The 18,003-nt window shown below is 37.9% G+C and overlaps 1 protein-coding gene across 1 annotated transcript in view; it reads right to left on the reverse strand.

Annotated features, from left to right (window-relative positions):
* ankrd11 (ankyrin repeat domain 11) overlaps positions 1-18,003 on the reverse strand; it is a 124,370-nt gene that overhangs the window by 24,159 nt on the left and 82,208 nt on the right. Inside the window, exons 3-4 of the mRNA XM_028443111.1 lie at positions 3,168-3,313; positions 578-710 (exon numbers count right to left, since the gene is read on the reverse strand). Of these exons, the coding sequence (XP_028298912.1) occupies positions 578-710; positions 3,168-3,254 (220 nt within the window). The 5' untranslated portion in view covers positions 3,255-3,313. The remainder of the gene's footprint in view (positions 1-577; positions 711-3,167; positions 3,314-18,003) is intronic.

Here is an 18,003-nt window from a genome sequence, read left to right on the forward strand (position 1 = left end):
TTACTAACCTTAAACATTACATTTTATAAATCTTTTTTTTTTCCTCTTATTAGAGCCCAGTGCAGTCTGAAGCTGAATGTGAGTGCACGCACGGAAGTTAAGCTAATGCAGCCCTTGAGCCAGTGCTGATGATGAAGGCTGTTACCAAACCTGTGAATTGGACCACTACCAACAAGTTAAATCCTGAACCCTTAAAGCCCCAAGCCAAACAAGCACCAGCAGCAGCCAATCTCTCCCTAATTGAAGAAAACACAAAGCCGCCGACTTACCAAACCCAGACCTGGTCAGGCCTGTATGGTATACAAATCCTCTCTTAATTGGATCATGAGTTTGTGAGGCGTTCTTCTTTAAAGTTGTGATAGCCACACACACACACACACACACACCCACCTCCCTCGGGAGATGGATCTGGGAGAACATTTACGTCATAAAGCCAAACCCCCTCTTTTCAAAGAGCAAAGTTACTTCCTGCCTTAGAGGATACAAAGCAGTAACCCCCATTCCTTTTCGAACACAATTTCAAAGCAAGAATATGAAGAAGGAAAAAATAACACGCGTATGTTTAACAATCATTTACCTGTGTCAGAATCTTTCTGGTCTCCATTTGCTCCAGCAGTGAAGGGCAGCTTCCTTTTAGAAGCCTTTTCTTTCATCTCTTTGACCCCATCACTGCGATCCAATTTTGGAGTCTTGTTTGTCAACACTTTATCCTGTACAAGAGAAAAACAAATGACCATGAAAACAGTGATAACCAGCAGTGTTTAACAAATAATGACTAAAACAGCCACATTATGATGCAACAGTTCATTTTTAATTTAATGGAGGTACCAGAAATCTACATAAAAAAGAAAAAAACAATCAATGACAGTCAGACGAAATGGACAAATGTAAACCATCTGTAGCCCCAGTAAGTATTCAATGTCTTTCTCTGAACAGAGTCCCTTGCCATAATGGGCCTGTGTGTGTAAAACTTTTCCATTGAATTTCATTCTTATTCCAGGCCACAGCAAAAGAGTGAGACACAGAGAGATGAGGCCTACCAGACGCCAGCTTGGCTCTGCGGTCTACAGCTGCTGGAAACAATCACAGGCATATCTGCTATCAACAGATGTAAATACTTACGTGTCAGACCAACTTGTTTTATTGTTAGGTTAGGATATTATAGTGATAGGGACAACAAAGAGAACTAAATGTTCATTTGGCAAAAAAATATTGATATAGTATACATTATCATTGTAGGTCAGTGAATCTGTGCCCAGTCATGTGAATTAAAATCTTACAGGTTGGCATTTAAAATGGACTGAAAGAACAATGCAGAATGGGGCCAAATAAATTAAAAATACACACACATGCACACACGTCAATATGAAAGTTGAAAAAGATGTATTACAGTAAAATGTGTTTTTTGTTTAGGATTAAGGTAAGTAACTTTTTACAAGTCCAGATAATTTAGAGTTTCTAACTAAAGATCTAAGTGCAGGTGAGATGTTATAAACACATTTATGACATCCTGCTTAACTCCTCTATTGCACCTTCAGTCGTCTTCTCCTGTCCCTCTATCCTGGAGGCAGGACTTCTATTATTTGTCAACTCTTTAAACTCCTCCTCCTGTCCTGCCCCAGTCACAAGACTATTACCTCATTGTAAAGTAGAAACAAACATCGTCAGCTACAGTCAGCCAATCATTGCCTTTAAGTTAGTTAACATCTTGGACCCTTCATGTAAATACTTCTTAACACGCTCAATAATGCAAAGTGTAATGGATACACCTGGATATGAACAAAAACCCTTCGGTACAATTAAGCAGGGAGCAGAGAAAAAAAAAACAGTAAGGAAGCAGCCGATCTGCCATCACGAGACACTCCGTTTGGTGGTCTCCTAGCAATGTCTGCTCTTGTAGTCTCTCTGCGTTTCCACCAACCCCTGTGTGTTTCGTTCCCTCCCTCCGTCCCTCCCTCCCTCCCTCCATGGCTGAGTCTGATGCAATCCTTTGCAGAGAGCTGTAAATCCATGCCTGCGTAAGCGGCTCCTCTCCACTCTTTCCCTTTCAATACTGCTGTGGAAAGCTTTACAATTTGGTAGGCTGCATGACATCATCAAGCTGCGCCAAACACGGCAATATGACAATATGATGTCTATTTTCAATAATTTATGGGAGTACTATTTCAGTCAGCTTGTATTTCTGAAAAGAAAGTGCAACAACACCCTAATGGAACTCTATGGTCTGTCTACTTAATAATTGTTTGTTGTTGATTATTCAGAAATTAATTAATTTAAACGGATTTAGCAAAAACCTCAGCCAAAAAGCAAATATTTGAAAAAATTAAACTTTTTCATATAATGAAAGAGAAAGATGAAAGACATTTGTCTGGATATACTTAACTGTACCAAATATACAAGAGATCAAACTATCCTTGTAAATAAGATCTAATTTAATTGTTCTCTACAATGTTGCTTGCCACTAAGAAAGTTTTATAGAGGCAATAGGTAAAGATTAGTGAGCAAATAAACAAAGACAACTTAAGTAGAAGGAATCAAAAATGGAAAGTGTTTCGACCTGGACCTGAATCAGGTGCACAAACCTTCTAGTTTCCTGTAGGAAAGAATACGTCCATATAGTCATTGTTCATGAAAACAACTCAATACCCTGGAGGTTATTAGTAGAGCAATATAAGAAGGTGGCTTTCTATTTTTCTGTTAAATGGAAAAAAACCAACATACATACATACATAAAATACAGTATTTCCAACGCAAACATCAGTTTTCTCAAATATTTTGGACATTACAGGATTTAAGGAAATATATTACTTTATTTGTACCACAGTGGGAAAATTGGGTAGAAGTAGACAAATCGGCAAGTAGGGTAAGTACTATAGGCATAGGAAAAAAAACAAACAAAAAAAACAATACAAATAATATATGCAAGGCTGCAATCATGGTATCGTTTCAGAAGTGAAAAAGTTATTGTCATATTTGTCCATGAATTTTCGAGTCACATCGAGGTTAACTTGCATCTCCCTGTTCAGTGACAAAGACAAGGATGCATTTGAGAACCAGACAACAGACAACATAATAGATTTAAAAAAACAAAAAAAAAAACAACAGTGTTCTAGAAAGGAACCTGTATGTGTTAACGCTTTGTGAATGGGTATTTGCTTCTGCCTTACCTTTTTCCCACTCTGCTTTTCCACCATGTCAGTGTTGAGTGGGAAGTGGTCCAGCTGTGGGGTTTTAGAACCCCCACCTTTGGGCATCGTTTAGCTCTCTCCACGCCAAGCGTCATTCACGCGGCCATTGCATCGTCATCGACCGTCTGTATTTTTGAGAGAGAGAGAGCGAGAGAGAGAGAGAGAGAGAGAAAGAGAGAGAAAGAGAGAGAGAAAGGTGAGCACCTGGATACGGGATTTCATTGGAAACACATTTATACAATGCCAGACAATGTGCAGCCATTAGCGGTATATCACGCAGTCTATTTTAAACCGTTACATCCAGGCTCCACAGGAAGTTAATTTTAAAAAGACAAGGGAGAGTCAGCTGGTGAAGTCTGATGACTTATCGGGTCTCCAGGCAAAACTCAGATCTAATCAGTAAATAAAAGAACACCTTCAAAAAGTCTGACAAGGAAAAACAGACAATAATATTGATTTTTAAAAATCTACATTAATCCAATATGTCATAAATAAGTGTAAAGCACCCACATTTTTCTGTCTTGTGCAGTGATTCTGCAAAGGACTGTTGAGAAATATCAGCAAAAGTTAGACTGATTAAAATCACAACAAAAATCAGTTGCTTACAGTTAGAGGAAGCAACTAAAGGCTCAACTCTTTACTGCATTTCAGCAATAACTGCAAACAATGACAACACAACTTAACTTAGTGCAACTGTTTTGGGCTTGGAGTTTGGCCTGTTTATTGTACATATACACAATAGCTTAATGTACATGACTAGTACTCACTAGGGATGTAACGATTCACTCAACTCCTGATACGATTCGATTCACGATACTGGGTTCACGATACGATTCTCTCACGATTCATTTTACAAAATGGGACTGTAGACAAATGATGACTGAAAAATATTCCTTTATTTTTTTTTGGGGAAAAAACTAGAAAATACTGTACTGTTTTCATTTTATTTTTCATTGTCAAAAGAATTCCTTGATAAACTATTCAAAGCAATGCAATCTAACTAAGAGCAAATCTTGAATGAAATAAATAAAGGAATAATACAAATGAAGAAGAAGCCTATTAATTTAAATTCTGGTTCTATAGTCAACAATGCAAAACTGCATAGGTTATTTTTCTTTTTAAAAGTGCAACTGAAAATGTATTGTGTGCCTTAACAATTGGACTTTAAAAAAAAAAAAAACATACATTGCACTGTATTTATGTCAGATATTTGTTTGGACCAGCAGAGGGCGCTGGTAATCCAGTGGTCGGTTGGCATGCAGATATTCTAGCAGTGAAGAAGAGATGCCATGCGCTAGCAGACAGAGCTAATAGAAAAACGTGACTTTTACAGATATTCACGTAATATTACAGATATTCTTTCAGTGCTAAAGGGGTAAGGAATCATTTCTGAACATGTTTAAGAGTAGAAGGCGGCCAGAAAGAGAGTAGTAGCAGATTCCACCCACCGCCACTTCTTGACAAGAGAAGGATAATATATATATATATATATATATATCTGCTGTTTAAAAAAAGTACTGCAATTCAATTTTCACAGTATCAATGTGAACCGTGATACCTATGAATCGATTTTTAACTGCCTTACAATTAATCGTTACATCCCTAGTATTCACCATCTCTCTTCATGGACTTCCCACCCATGAATTAAACAAATTCCATCACACAGGTCACTCCTTTTCTGAGTAAGTCAAAGTACGATCATAACCACTGTGAGTGAATGAGTAGACCGATGACACCTCGGTTGCCATATTTTATCCAAAGACACAGCCACTCCTATCTTGACTGGCGCCAATTCATTCTCCCTTCCTGTCCTGTCCCGTCCCCTCCCCCAAACCTCCTTTCCTTCCCTCTGCAGTTATCCTATTCAAAGAGTGCTATTTATATCCTTCTAGTCAAGTCAGTCAAGTTAAGACAGCCTGCAACCCAGCAAACCAGATAGGCACAACTATGTATCCGCTGTGCTGCCCTGTGTTACTTTGGGGACAGAGAAGTGAAATTTCAATGCTTCCATGGTTCAGCATTACCCCCCCAAACGCCCGAAAACTAACGTCTCACAGAAACAAACAAATCAACAGCAAGGTCTTCCACCCCAAGAAAAACAGAAACAAAACCTTGCAGCAGGCCAGATGTAACCCTTAAACTGGGTCATCTGGGCTTCTTGAACACAATAACCTCTTTACTGTTTTTAGTACTACTGTGATGATAGTTCCATGAGTGGTGAAAAAGGAAAACAATGTTTGTAAGCTAGCAAGTCACAATAAAACATACTTTGAGAGGATAATCCTGGTGAAGACATCCTCATTTTGTTGTTTGAAATGATTAGTTCTATGTAATAACATTTGCTTCAATGTCTTACTATGGGATATACGCCTCTGCGTCATATCTGGAGGCGTATATTCCATAGTGAGGCATCTCATATCTCATACTACTCATAGAACGGGGGTTATATACATAACCTAATGATTTATAAAACATTTTTAAAGCATGCTTTTGTTTTACTCCATAATGTACATGTGTCAAACTCAAGGCCCCCCGGGAGGAAGATTTTGTTCAAAGTAAAAATTAGAGCAAAAATGTGACTCTTTGCAAATCACCAGTTGTTGATATCTCTCCCCCTCTAAATTCCCACATTCAAAAATAGTTTGCTAAAATAAAATAGAGTTTGCAGCACTACATTATTTTAGCGATGTTGCCAATCAACTATTTTTATTGCTGACTACACTTATGTCTCTATCAACTTGGGGAGTGGTCTATTACACGAAGCTTTTCTACAACAGTTCAATTTAAGCACATAATATTCTACAAGGGCAAAACATTGTCTTAAATAATAATTAGTACATTTAAAACCTGAAAAATACTACTGAGATGTGATCACTGTGAGACAGACAAGCAGCTGAACATCAAAGCATCTCCTCAGTGATGACTCAAAGGAAGCAAATCACACTGAAAACAAACCAATGACCACTGGAACCAAGGTGTGGCATTTCCCAGCATTTCTTTATTTTAAAGCTCCGAACAATAAACATTTGGCCGATAAACAGTCCAACATACCAACAGGGTTACACTCCACAATCTAATTCCCAATTTACCCCCCACCCCCAAGAAACCTCAACTTTTTGAGATTCGTCGATTGGAACCTGGGCATTTTCCCGGGTACCCAGCAGGTATCAAGTGGGGGAGATAACTACTTATTGCAAAGCAGTGAAGCTCTGACTAATCTTGCATGCAGACAGTCATGTAATCTCACTTGCGCTCTGATATTTTTTCCACATGCATCTCGCGAAACAGCACACATGCCCACAAACAAGCACACACACTCATGCAATCATATAAAGTACCCAAATGATGACACGCCAACGTTAGCTTGCTGACCAGAGCTGCCTTTGCTAACGTCAGGTGAAGCACTCACTGTCAGCAGCCCCGTTCAGGCTCGTGCATGTAGGTGTTTATCTGCATGGCAGGTAGCGTTCAAAATGCATTGCAGAGTGTGACTTTGACGAACATTTGACGGCTGTGTTTTTTAGCTGTTGCTTTATATATTATGTAAATAAATTGCACTTACATTTAAAATACTGCTGTTTGATTTTTAGTGACGTAATAAAAAACGACTAGTGTTTTGGCAGTCGACTAGAATGCTGATGATGTGTACACGGGATTACGTTTACACGCCAACATCCTTACATTTTTTGGAGTAATATTAAAATTTGTTGCACATTCAAGGAATTTTGATTAATTGTTTTAACATTCCGGATATTGTAACAATAATTCTTAGCAATGAAATTGCAAATTGGGACACTGCAATTTTGAAATTGTGCTTTTTCCTTCACAAGTACCATCACATGGATCGTTGTTGTCCATCCTATTTGAGATTAGACTGGGTCATAGATATTGGACAAAAATGTCTTTGACACCCCTCCTATGATGTGTTGTTGCCTGGTAATAGTTTAATAGGGAGCATTAAGAAGATATTGCCTGATGCAGGTTCTCCTAGGATTACACAATAACTTTAATTTATGTAATAAACAATAACATTTGACTTGGAGTGTTAATACTGCTTTCTAACCACTTGTTCAGGTCAAAGTGAGCACACGGTCGATAAGTGGTTTGGAAACCAAAGGCAAACAAATACAACTAATACACAACCTTGTTTTTTTTCTTCTTTTACAAAAACAGTACACTATAACCACAGCAAAAATTATTATTGCTGGCTGAACAAGAAACAAAACAACATCAATCTCTGACCTCAACTAACTGAGCAGTATTCATGGCAATAACTTGGCAAAAGCCAAATTCTCTACTAAAAAAGGTGAGGAGCTGCAATCTCTTTAAATCTCTTGAATACCCCACCAACACCGTCTACCCACATTCCTTAACCATTTCTCTAATCTTCCTGTAGCATCCTCTGTGTCTTCAGAGCCACTCCCTCTGCGGTCAGATAGAGGCCAACATTTCAGCATATTGCAGCATTGAGTGCGCACACTTACAGATGCACAGCCACCATCACAGATGCACTCAACTCCAGCATTAGGGTTGTCTAACACATTGCAAGTGCACAATGACTTTAAAATCCAATCCAGCAAGCAGATTCTGTTTTTACAGTGTCTCAGAATGCAGCATGTATCAAATTGAACATTACTCCAGTCTGTCTGTTTACCAACACACTGATAACAATGACACAGAAGTAAATTAGCTAGTCATTATGCAGATATTAGTCTTTAGATAAAAAATATACACCAAATACAAGACACAGCAACAGGTATTATACATATTACCGCACATGCAACAGTATTTATCTTTTTTTGCCTTTTCAAAACAAACGTCTGCTTGATAAAGCTTGATTTTGTATAACAATGAGTGTCAGGCTCCAGCATATTTCTAAAAATAATCTCTAAATTAAACTGATATGTTTTTCAGTGCGATGTGCTCTGATTGACTTGTAATCTAGGGTATAAACAATGACAGGTCAAGCAACACAAAGATATAAATAGACATAATAACCACAGCATTAGAGAAGTGAAGGTACACATCTGGAAATGAACAGTTTTTGTTCTCGCCCTGTGCCACTCCTACCACATGACTCTCATTGTGCTCACAAAAACACACCTCAAATGTTCCACCTTGACAGCTGTACAGCACAGCTGTATACAGGGAAAGACAAGATGCTCTGTCAGTCCGGGCTGTTTGTCCACCAACCGTAATAGATGTCACACAATCTGATACAAGGAAGGTGCATACGTTTAGTTTACCTTATCTTAAACAATGGTTACAAACATTAACTCAAGCAAAGTTAGAACTGGGGCTGCAGTAAACAATTCTTTTAGTAATCGATTTTTCAACTGATTCATTGATTAATCATGTAAGCCCCTCTCTACACTTTTAGCGCAAGAGAATGCATTTGCGCATTTGTGCTTCCTAAGGTGTGGAATGAGCAAAAAGAGCTGTAATGTGACCGCGTAGTGCGCACACATTGCTGCAATGATTGACAGCAGTCGACATCCGACCAATCAGAGAGAGCACTTGCAGAGCTGCAGAATGAGTGGTTGACATCCTCAGTCATGAGCGTAAGGAAAGCTCAGTGACTATTAACTAATCTATGCATCCTTGATATCAAGATGTCAGAAACACAAACTAGTTCACTTATGAGCTGCAACAACTCTGACATGTTAACTAGTCAATCATTGATTAAAGTCTCTAGTTAACTAGTGTATAGAGTTCTATGTTTAGTTAGTGAAGGCAGAATTACTGAAATGATATAGTTGAGCAATCAACCTAATAGTCATGTTTATGGATGGTGGGAGGAAGCTGGAGTATATTAGACCAACTTTGTTTCTTACAGTCATTCGTGCAGTTACGCCTGTAGATTCTGTGCACCTTTCACCAGTTTTCAGTTACCATGACTACCTGTTAACATTGGCCACTGTTACATGATGTTTTTATTAAATTCGGAATTAGTTAGTTATATTAGTTATTAGTTATATAGCTTTGCTCCACGGAGCAGAAAAGAGATAGAGCAGCGGAGAAAGGAGGCAGAGTACCGTACTTTGGTCAATCAAAGCCAGCAGTTAATGCAGGAGCTGCTCTATCTCCACCATACAGGACATTGAGTGAAAAAAAAAAACGAAAAAAAAAAAAAAAATACGATGACACCGTCAGTGTCAATGTGAATGTCCGCCTGTTTATGCATCCGTCCATCAACTCTTTATTATATCTATGTCTTTTAAGGCTCTTATTAAATAAATAGTCTCGGCTCAAGTCCGGGCAACCATCCTGGACTATGTCGTCACCAGCATGTCATTGCTGCAATTCGGGAATGCGCAGAACAACCGGAATTAACTTAAGGGGAATAAACTGTTTATAAGAGAGAAGAATGATTTAATTCGGAATTAAAATCAGAATAAACCAGCCACCTAATTTGGATTTAAGTTTAATTCTGAATTAAATTTGAATTAGAAGTGTTTACAAGTTCAGCTTAAAGTGTGAAAGTGTACAAGCATGACAACAGTATAATGTACAGTACATTATAGTCTACTATAGAACAGCTAGTTCCAACCAAGCAATTTGATTGGACAAGAGACATTCCATGAGTCAGGTCTAGAACTGCGACTAAGATGGTCGCATATGAGAGTATCTTTTCAGTGTGTGCGAGTGAAAATTTCATCTGGTCGCATCTGTGCGAGGATGTGCGTAGGATGACCTTATTTTGTGACGGAGCAGCTGAGCATCTCGTCAAGTCCCACAGAGTTGGCTGCGGGTAATGAAATGGTGAATGTGCCGAGTATAAACACCAATGCTTTCCTTTGGAGTGCGTACGCGGTCCGTGAACGGAACCAGGCATAATGAGCCCTTCACTGAGTGCGTGCTCACATTGAGGGCATCAGTAAAAAGGAAGAACACGCCGATCGAAGTGATAGAGCATACACACATCAGAATTAGGTCTGCTTAATTATAGAAAAAATAACAATCACGATTATTTTAGTCATAATTGAAATCACGATTATTCAAATGATTATTTGTTAACCAAAAAGTTATTTCTTTTTTGTACAAAACACATAAAATATATTATTTAAACATAAATGAAATGCTTCAAACACTAAAATCAAGTATGTTGACTTTTGCAAAAAACAAAACACTAGTTCTTCATCATCAAACTCAAAGTGTTCTCAAATAAAAGAGAATTTGACTGGCCTTGCATGTTCACTAAGCGTTTTTTCTGCGTTTCTCCTGCCATGTTTCAAGACCACTAGCAACAACTTTCCTTGTGTTGGCCTGCTGGCTAGCTTTGACTTTGAGAGGGGCGGGTCCTAGGGGAGGGGAGGACCTTGCATGTGCGTGGATTAAACAACTCAAAGTTAGTAATAATAACGTGTACCAAGATTTATTATTTGCAGATGTCCAAAATAGTGGGTTTGTTTTATTTAGCAAATAAAACACTATGTAAAAAAAGAAAATATACACTGTATATATATATGTTTCTTTTTAATAATTGTTTTTTCTCGATTGTTACTTTTGTAATCGTTGGGTGTAATAATCAAAATTGTAATCAAATTTCGGTTAATTGCGCAGCCCTAATCAGAATCAGCATGGAGGGGCCAGAATTGATGCGCTATTATACCAGGCCAGATGTTCAGCTGTGGTTCTCCCAGGGCAGGGGTCTGCAACCGGCGGCTCTGGGACCTAATGTGGCCATTTTATTTTAAATGCTGTTTAAGGTGCCATTTACATGATCAATATAAATAAAATCAAACATTTTATATAACTTTAATTGTTTATAATTTAATATACTGTATTGTATTAATTGAAAAGGTATTTTTTCGGCTCCGGGAGGACTTTAATCCATGCGAGATGAGGCAAAATGGTTCCTTGCAGAGTAAAGGTTGCAGACTCCTGACCAGGGGAACAGGGGTCTGCTGGACCCCTGAATTGAATTCCATGAGGTGAAACAATTCAGATGCTAAATTATGCTATGGTTAAGTTAATTCAAGTACCACCTTTCTGCAAAATAAAGAAACAGGATACATCTAACATGTTGTTATACTTTGCTGTTATTCAAAACATTTTTGCTACGTATTCTTTTAAAATTATATAAAATAAATGACCTGTTATTTCAGCCACAGCTTGTAAAACTTATGATTATCACTAAAACATGAAAACATTTTGCAAATATATCTCGATTCATTGTCAATCTTTACTTCATACAAAACTACAGTATGCTAGTTAAGTCAACTGTTCATCAGCATGCATGGCTATGCTGTACATGTGATTTTATGTATCCAAATACAACTGAATCATCGCTGGTAAAATGCAATCATCACTGAGGCGGCTCAAGCCTAAAACACGTCTATTTACTCTTGGTCGCTTTATTTCAAAATTTTCAAACTTCTGGTACGTGCATTGTAGTTGTTTTCAACACATAATTACACATATCTCTTCCATGATTTAAAGTAAAAAAAAATGTGCAGAGAAAACCTGACCTGTCGGTACAATCGGTTGACTTTGCTGCTTTTAATGGATGCGTCACGGTGTTGCTATGAAAAGCTAACACTGCATGGCAAAGAACATTGCACACTTGGGGTCTTTTTCTTTTGTGCAAACTTTTGTCGCTAGTTTTGCCACAATCAGCTGACTGCTCCATGCTTCTCAGAGTAACCATGGCAACAATTCAAGAGCAAAAGTAAGAGAAAACGAAAATTCACCAAAAAAATTAGCCTGTGTGAAGCACAGCGCGTTAAAGAGCAGATATCAGACACAGTGGCTCTGGTAACACTAATTAAACGGTACATCAACTAATTTTCTTAATCAGTTTAATCGACAAATCTAATCCCAGTTTAGACACAGGCAGGAGCATTTGTTTCGATTCTGTGTACTGTTATTTAATATTTGAAAGCTAAAACCAAGCTAAAACTTTCCTATACCCATAAAAGACTGAACACAAAAAACTCAAAATATTTTTACAGTCAAAAGGATTCCAGGAACCACATTGGCCTGTTTAAAAGCACATCCATTTAAAAACACTTTGGCTTTGCTAGTTTGTGCACCAGCTTGCGAACAACAAAAATCTAAATTGCAAGTCATGTCTTAACCCCCAGCCACATACACACAAAGTGTCTCACAGACAATCACATAATAGCATGGAAAGGTTTCTATTGATTCTAACAATAGGTTTTCTTTCTGCTCTTGTTCCACACTGATCTACCTTCGAGCTCAAATTACATCAAAATGCGCTGTACATAGCGCTGCAGCTTGCACACCGTTTACACTGTGGGATGTCCGACATGCAGTTCAGACATCTGAAGACAATATCTAGACAACAAAAAATAAAATAATCTAAAAGAAAATTACATGCATAATTAATTTCATGGAGTGAGTAGGAGCAAAATAGCTCATAATCAACAGGCACAGGACTGTGTTGTAGTAGTGCTCAATGCTAGCTCCATGTCCATGTGGTTTTAGGCCTAGTTAGAACAGTGCTAAACAACAAATTGTCATTTCCTGAATAATTCACGGCACTTTGCTTAATAATAATAATAATAATAATAATAATAATAATAATAATAATAATAAATCAATTTTATATAGCGCTTTTTTGGGAACTCAAAGTCACTTTACAGCATCAAGAGATTATTCTTTCACTCCACACTTAGTGGAGGTAAGCTACTATTGTAGCCACAGCTGCACTCACACACTACATTCATACTAGGCAATGTGGGTGAAGTGTCTTGCCCAAGGACACAATGACAGATACCACTGGGGCGACTGTGCTCCACTGTGGCACCTGGAATTCTCAGTGGTCTCCCATCCAACTACTAACCAGGCCCAGACAGGCTTAGCTTCCGAGAGCCAATGAGATCGGACAATGACAGGCTGGTATGGCCACATACGTCTTTAAATCATATTTAATCACTAAAATGTTACAAAATTATAAAATGACTAATCTAAAAAAAAACTAAATAAATGTAAATCAACAATGTCAAAATAATGTACTCACAATAAATATTGTAGCTAAAGTATACAAACTACTGCACTATATTATCCTACAGCTTGTGGTGCATGTGTTTATCCTGCAGTCTAATGACAAGCCATACAGGAAAACAGAAAAAGGCAGCAGCAGTTAGGTAGCTTGTTTGGTGTGTAAATAAAGCCAGGCTGGCTCAGTTGCTGTATCCTGGCAACCGTAGCCCAGCTTGGCTGCTCAGTCCCTGACCTAGCCCATTCATTTCATTATAAACCCATGTAGAGAAGCCACGCAACACACATAGCAAAAATGCATTATGCAGAAGAGAAAAGGCATCTGAGAGGGGAACAAATTTAAGCAGAAGTACAGTGTAAACGGTGTGACATTAAAAGCACTGGCAATCTATTAACAACAAGCATTTAGGTGAAGGCCATGGTTCTCCTTGCTCCTGATTTAGGTTTATGTCATTTAAAAACTAAAATGCTTTTTTTTTTTTTTTAACTCAAATTCAAATAAATTAAATACACTTATCTCAGCCAATCTATTTCTATTCCTCCCTAGCATAGGTTTTCATGCTAACACTTCAGTAGTAAGTATAACACGATGGCCTTTGAAAATGACAAACTGTATTGGAAATGTGACCGAGTAGGTGTGGTCCTATCATCCAAGGGGCTCAAGGAGCAGACAGAGCCGGGAAGCAAGAGCGGAGTGAGTAGTGGGGAGGAATCCAATCACTTTGTCTTATTTCTTATTCTAAGCACGTTCACTATCCCTTACACCTCCATGTTCTATCCAATAACAGCACAGGGCTTGCTGCTTTCCTGCCATTCTGGTAAATCATGCTGTCTTTGCTAGTGAGATGCATAAATATGTATTTCGGATGAGGAATAATTGGTTATAGCTGGCAAAGCCAGCAGGAGAGAATGCACATGGGTGATACAATATTTTTTGTTACACTTCAAGTAACCTATTGGTAATTTAGAAAAACTCAGCCAATTACTTTTAGATTTTTACTTACAATAGAATGCATCTTTAGATAATAACATTTTAGGGTTCTAAAATATAATAATCTTCTGAACAAATGATCAAAACTTTAAAAAAGCATTTTTAGAACACGTGTTCCCCTAAAGACGTGGCTAAATTTGTGTAATATTGATTGTAGAACAATAGGACAGAGAAGAACAAACTGGATGGAGTAGTTGTAGAAGACATTTGATCTTACTTAGAGCCTGAGTCACACATTGTTGTTGATGGCGAGCGGGTTCTCACACCGCCTCAAGGGGTGTGTCCTGCTGAGAGTTTGTGTGAAGTCACATGACTGACTGGATTAGTTTGATTGGTTGCAGAGAGTCAGCTGCCTGAGCCTTTTGCCAACATCTATATCCACACTCAGACACAAGATAGGCCAGAGAATCTTGTGAATTTTGGCCCTCGCTGCTCTGATCCCTCAGCATCATCAATACTCTGAATCATTCTCATTTCTTCTCACCTGCCTCTCTGAGTACTTTGCTCTCCATTGGCTCTCTCTATGTTGAACATTTCTCTGTTCTCTCTCACATGCAAACGCCTGACATTGCCACAGCAACGTGTGCATGCACACACCAAACAAAAAGGCACATAGAAGCTGAGTTGCCTAGCAACTAAAGGTTGAGACAGATGCAGGCCTATCAGAGAAGCTAGTGAAAGAGCTGTGGATGAGAGAGAATACAGAGGGAGAGCAATCCAATTGAAAGACAAGTGCTCTGAATATCAACTTGAAGCAATAAAGACTCAATCACTTTCTGACCTCTGGATCTCCAATCGACCAAAAAGAGCAGTTTACCTCACTCACACACATTCTGTTAACAGTCATGTTGTAACAAGGCAACCTCAGGATCTGTGAATTTTCAAGAAATTCTGTTATATGGCAAAGAAGAACAAAGGTCAAGGATACAAAAGCACTAAAAATATTACACATGATTTGATAATAAGCACAATTCAGTGTTTCCCACAGGACCAGAATTTATTTGTGGTGGTGGGTGTCCTGGAGGGGGGTAGACATGAGTTTGAGTCGTTTAGACTTCTGGACTTGTTTGCCCACATATTTGTACTGAAATGTCTTTATGATAACTAGGGAGTCACCAAAATTATCATTCTTGACCGAAACGGAAAATGAGAAAACCAAGGCCGAAAACCGAAAATAAATGATAATGCCATTTATTAGTACCATTGCAGATATGGCTCTGAATGTTACAGACGTCACTAAAATTAAAGCATTACAATTGCATAAATTAATGTTAATGCTTTTTAATCAGCATTTATTAAACAGTGATAATCCAATAATGCACTATATACAGTATATATATAAAATACTAAATATGTTAAACTCAACCCATTCATGTATGCATTAAATAATATTGTACAGGCCTATAATTGACTGACCTTCTGAGAGAGTCAAATGAAATCAGTTGTAATAAAGTTCAGATAATCTCTGTGAAATGTACGCTGACAGACTAAATCTGAATTCACGCTGCTGATGCGCATTCAGGATTTTTTTGGAGCCATGCGTCGACATGACAAACATAAATGGCACTTGATAGTGTAACTTTCATTGTTTTCGCTCCATCTCAACCTACAGCCTACAACCTACACGGACACTTTGGCCCATTTCCAGAAACGTGTGCTGACCGCGGTGTCACGTCATCACAACATCCTGTTTGGGCTGCGTTGTTTCGGTGGGAAAAGTATTTTGGTCAAAAACCGAAAATGCAGTTACTCGTCTCCAGTCTTCTTCTTCTCTGGTGGACCAAGTGTCTTAAGAAGCGCGTCGTCTTCTTTGGTTTTATTGGCGGAGGTGGTGCATAAAATGTACAGGAGTTGTAATAATATGCTATATACACAGAGCGAGGACGAGCAGTGCCAAAATCTAATTTATTTGTGGTGGGGCCGCCACAAATAAATGAAACACTGCATTACAATATTAGCAGAACAATCACCAGACTGTATAAAACAAAAACAAACAACAACAACCACAGTTTAGGCACAAGCAGGAGCATCTTTTACAATTCTGTGTATATATATTTTTTAATGATTTTAAAGCACCTAACTGAGTTGCAGCAAGACAGGAAATGTGGAGAATATAAAATCAAGCTAAAACTTATGATCAACTTTCCTAGGCTCATAACCATAGAAAACTGAACACTAAACACACAAATATTTTTATAATCAAAGTTCCAGGCACCAGCTTGGGATGTTTAAAAACACGTCCATTACAAACACTTTGGCGCAAAACACTTTGCTAGTTTGTGCACCAGCTTGCAAACAACAAAAGTACAGACTGCCCAGAACCTAAAAAAGTACTAATTGCAAGTCATGTCTTACCCCCAAGCCACAGACACTCACACAATAGCATGAACAAAGTTTCTATTGATTGTAACAATAACTTTGCTCTTTGCTCTCACACTGGTCTACCTTCGAGCTCAAATAAAATAACATAAGCATAACACAACATTTTAACTAGGGATGCAGCAAAATAAAAATTATTGGCAGAAACCTAAAACCCAAAATGAGAAAACCAAGGGCGAAAACCAAAACAGCAAAAAGTAATGATTATGCAAATTATTAGTGCCAATGCATTAATCTGTATAAATTAGGGCTGGGCGATTTTGCCTAAAAAAAAAAATCAGATTTTTTTTTTAAAAAAATTTGAGTTTCGATTTGATTTTTTTTTTTCAATGTATTTAAAAATGACTGCAGACATCAGATAAATTGTCAAAAGTGCAACTTTATTGCTGTGATTGTCCTGAAGAGTTAAAATGCATAGAACAATATCAAAATAAAAAGTCAATGAGTCTCTGTCATTCAACAATTTCAAGCTTTAACCCAGGTTTAAGCAAAAGTGCAACAGCAACTTCACAGTAGCTTAAATTTTCTGATTAAGAAATCAAATAACTACATATTTTATAACATAACATTTCAATTAAAAAAATATACTCTTCCCTTAGCATCTCAGCATAGTGCGAATAAAAAGTTTAACATGCCTGTGGCACACATATAGCCTACTCAAAAGGTAAACAAATGTAAACAAAGAGGGGGCTGGCTCACATCGCGCTACGGTAACCCACACGGACGGAGCGTGAATTTGCAAAATAAAAATCGTTTTTTTCTAAAAATTCGATAAATTGATCAAATCGATTTTTTGCCCAGCCCTAGTATAAATATGCACTAACCTCACTAGAAATGAAAACATTGCAATTGTATAAATTAATATTAATGCTTTAAAGAATAAATAAATTATAAATAAGGAAATATTTATTTTGCAGACATTCCAACAATGCACAATATAAAATAAAATACAAAATAAAATGACTAATGTGACCCCACTCATACATTCAATATTATTGTACAGACCTATAACTGACTAGGCTCCTGAAAGAGAGTCAAATTAAATATGTTAGCTCTACTCTCCATTCTCTGCATTCGCTACAGCTAGTTTAAAACACGGACCAAGTACAGTCATGAAGATCAGAGGATCTCTGTGAAATGTGCGCTGACGGAATGAAACCAGATTCATGCTGCTGATGCGCAGCAATGGGTCAGGCTGCTGTGTGGTTCCTATTGATGGAGTGCTACACGTGTCGGCATGACACAAACAAAAATCACACTTGTTAAACTCTGATGAAAAAATGCTTTAGTGCTCAAATGTATTGAAATATAGCCACTCTGAGTGCACGGACAAGTTGGCCCGTTTTCTAACAAGCACATGCGTTGACCGCAGCGTTTGTTCGCATCATCAAAACATTCTGTTTTGGGTAGCTTGTTTCGGTGAAAATGTTTCGGCTAAAAACCGAAAACACAATTTTGGGCCATTTTCGGCAGCCAAAA

The sequence above is a fragment of the Gouania willdenowi genome, chromosome 3 (genome assembly GCF_900634775.1).
Source record: "Gouania willdenowi chromosome 3, fGouWil2.1, whole genome shotgun sequence".
NCBI classification, from domain to species: Eukaryota; Metazoa; Chordata; class Actinopteri; order Blenniiformes; family Gobiesocidae; genus Gouania; species Gouania willdenowi.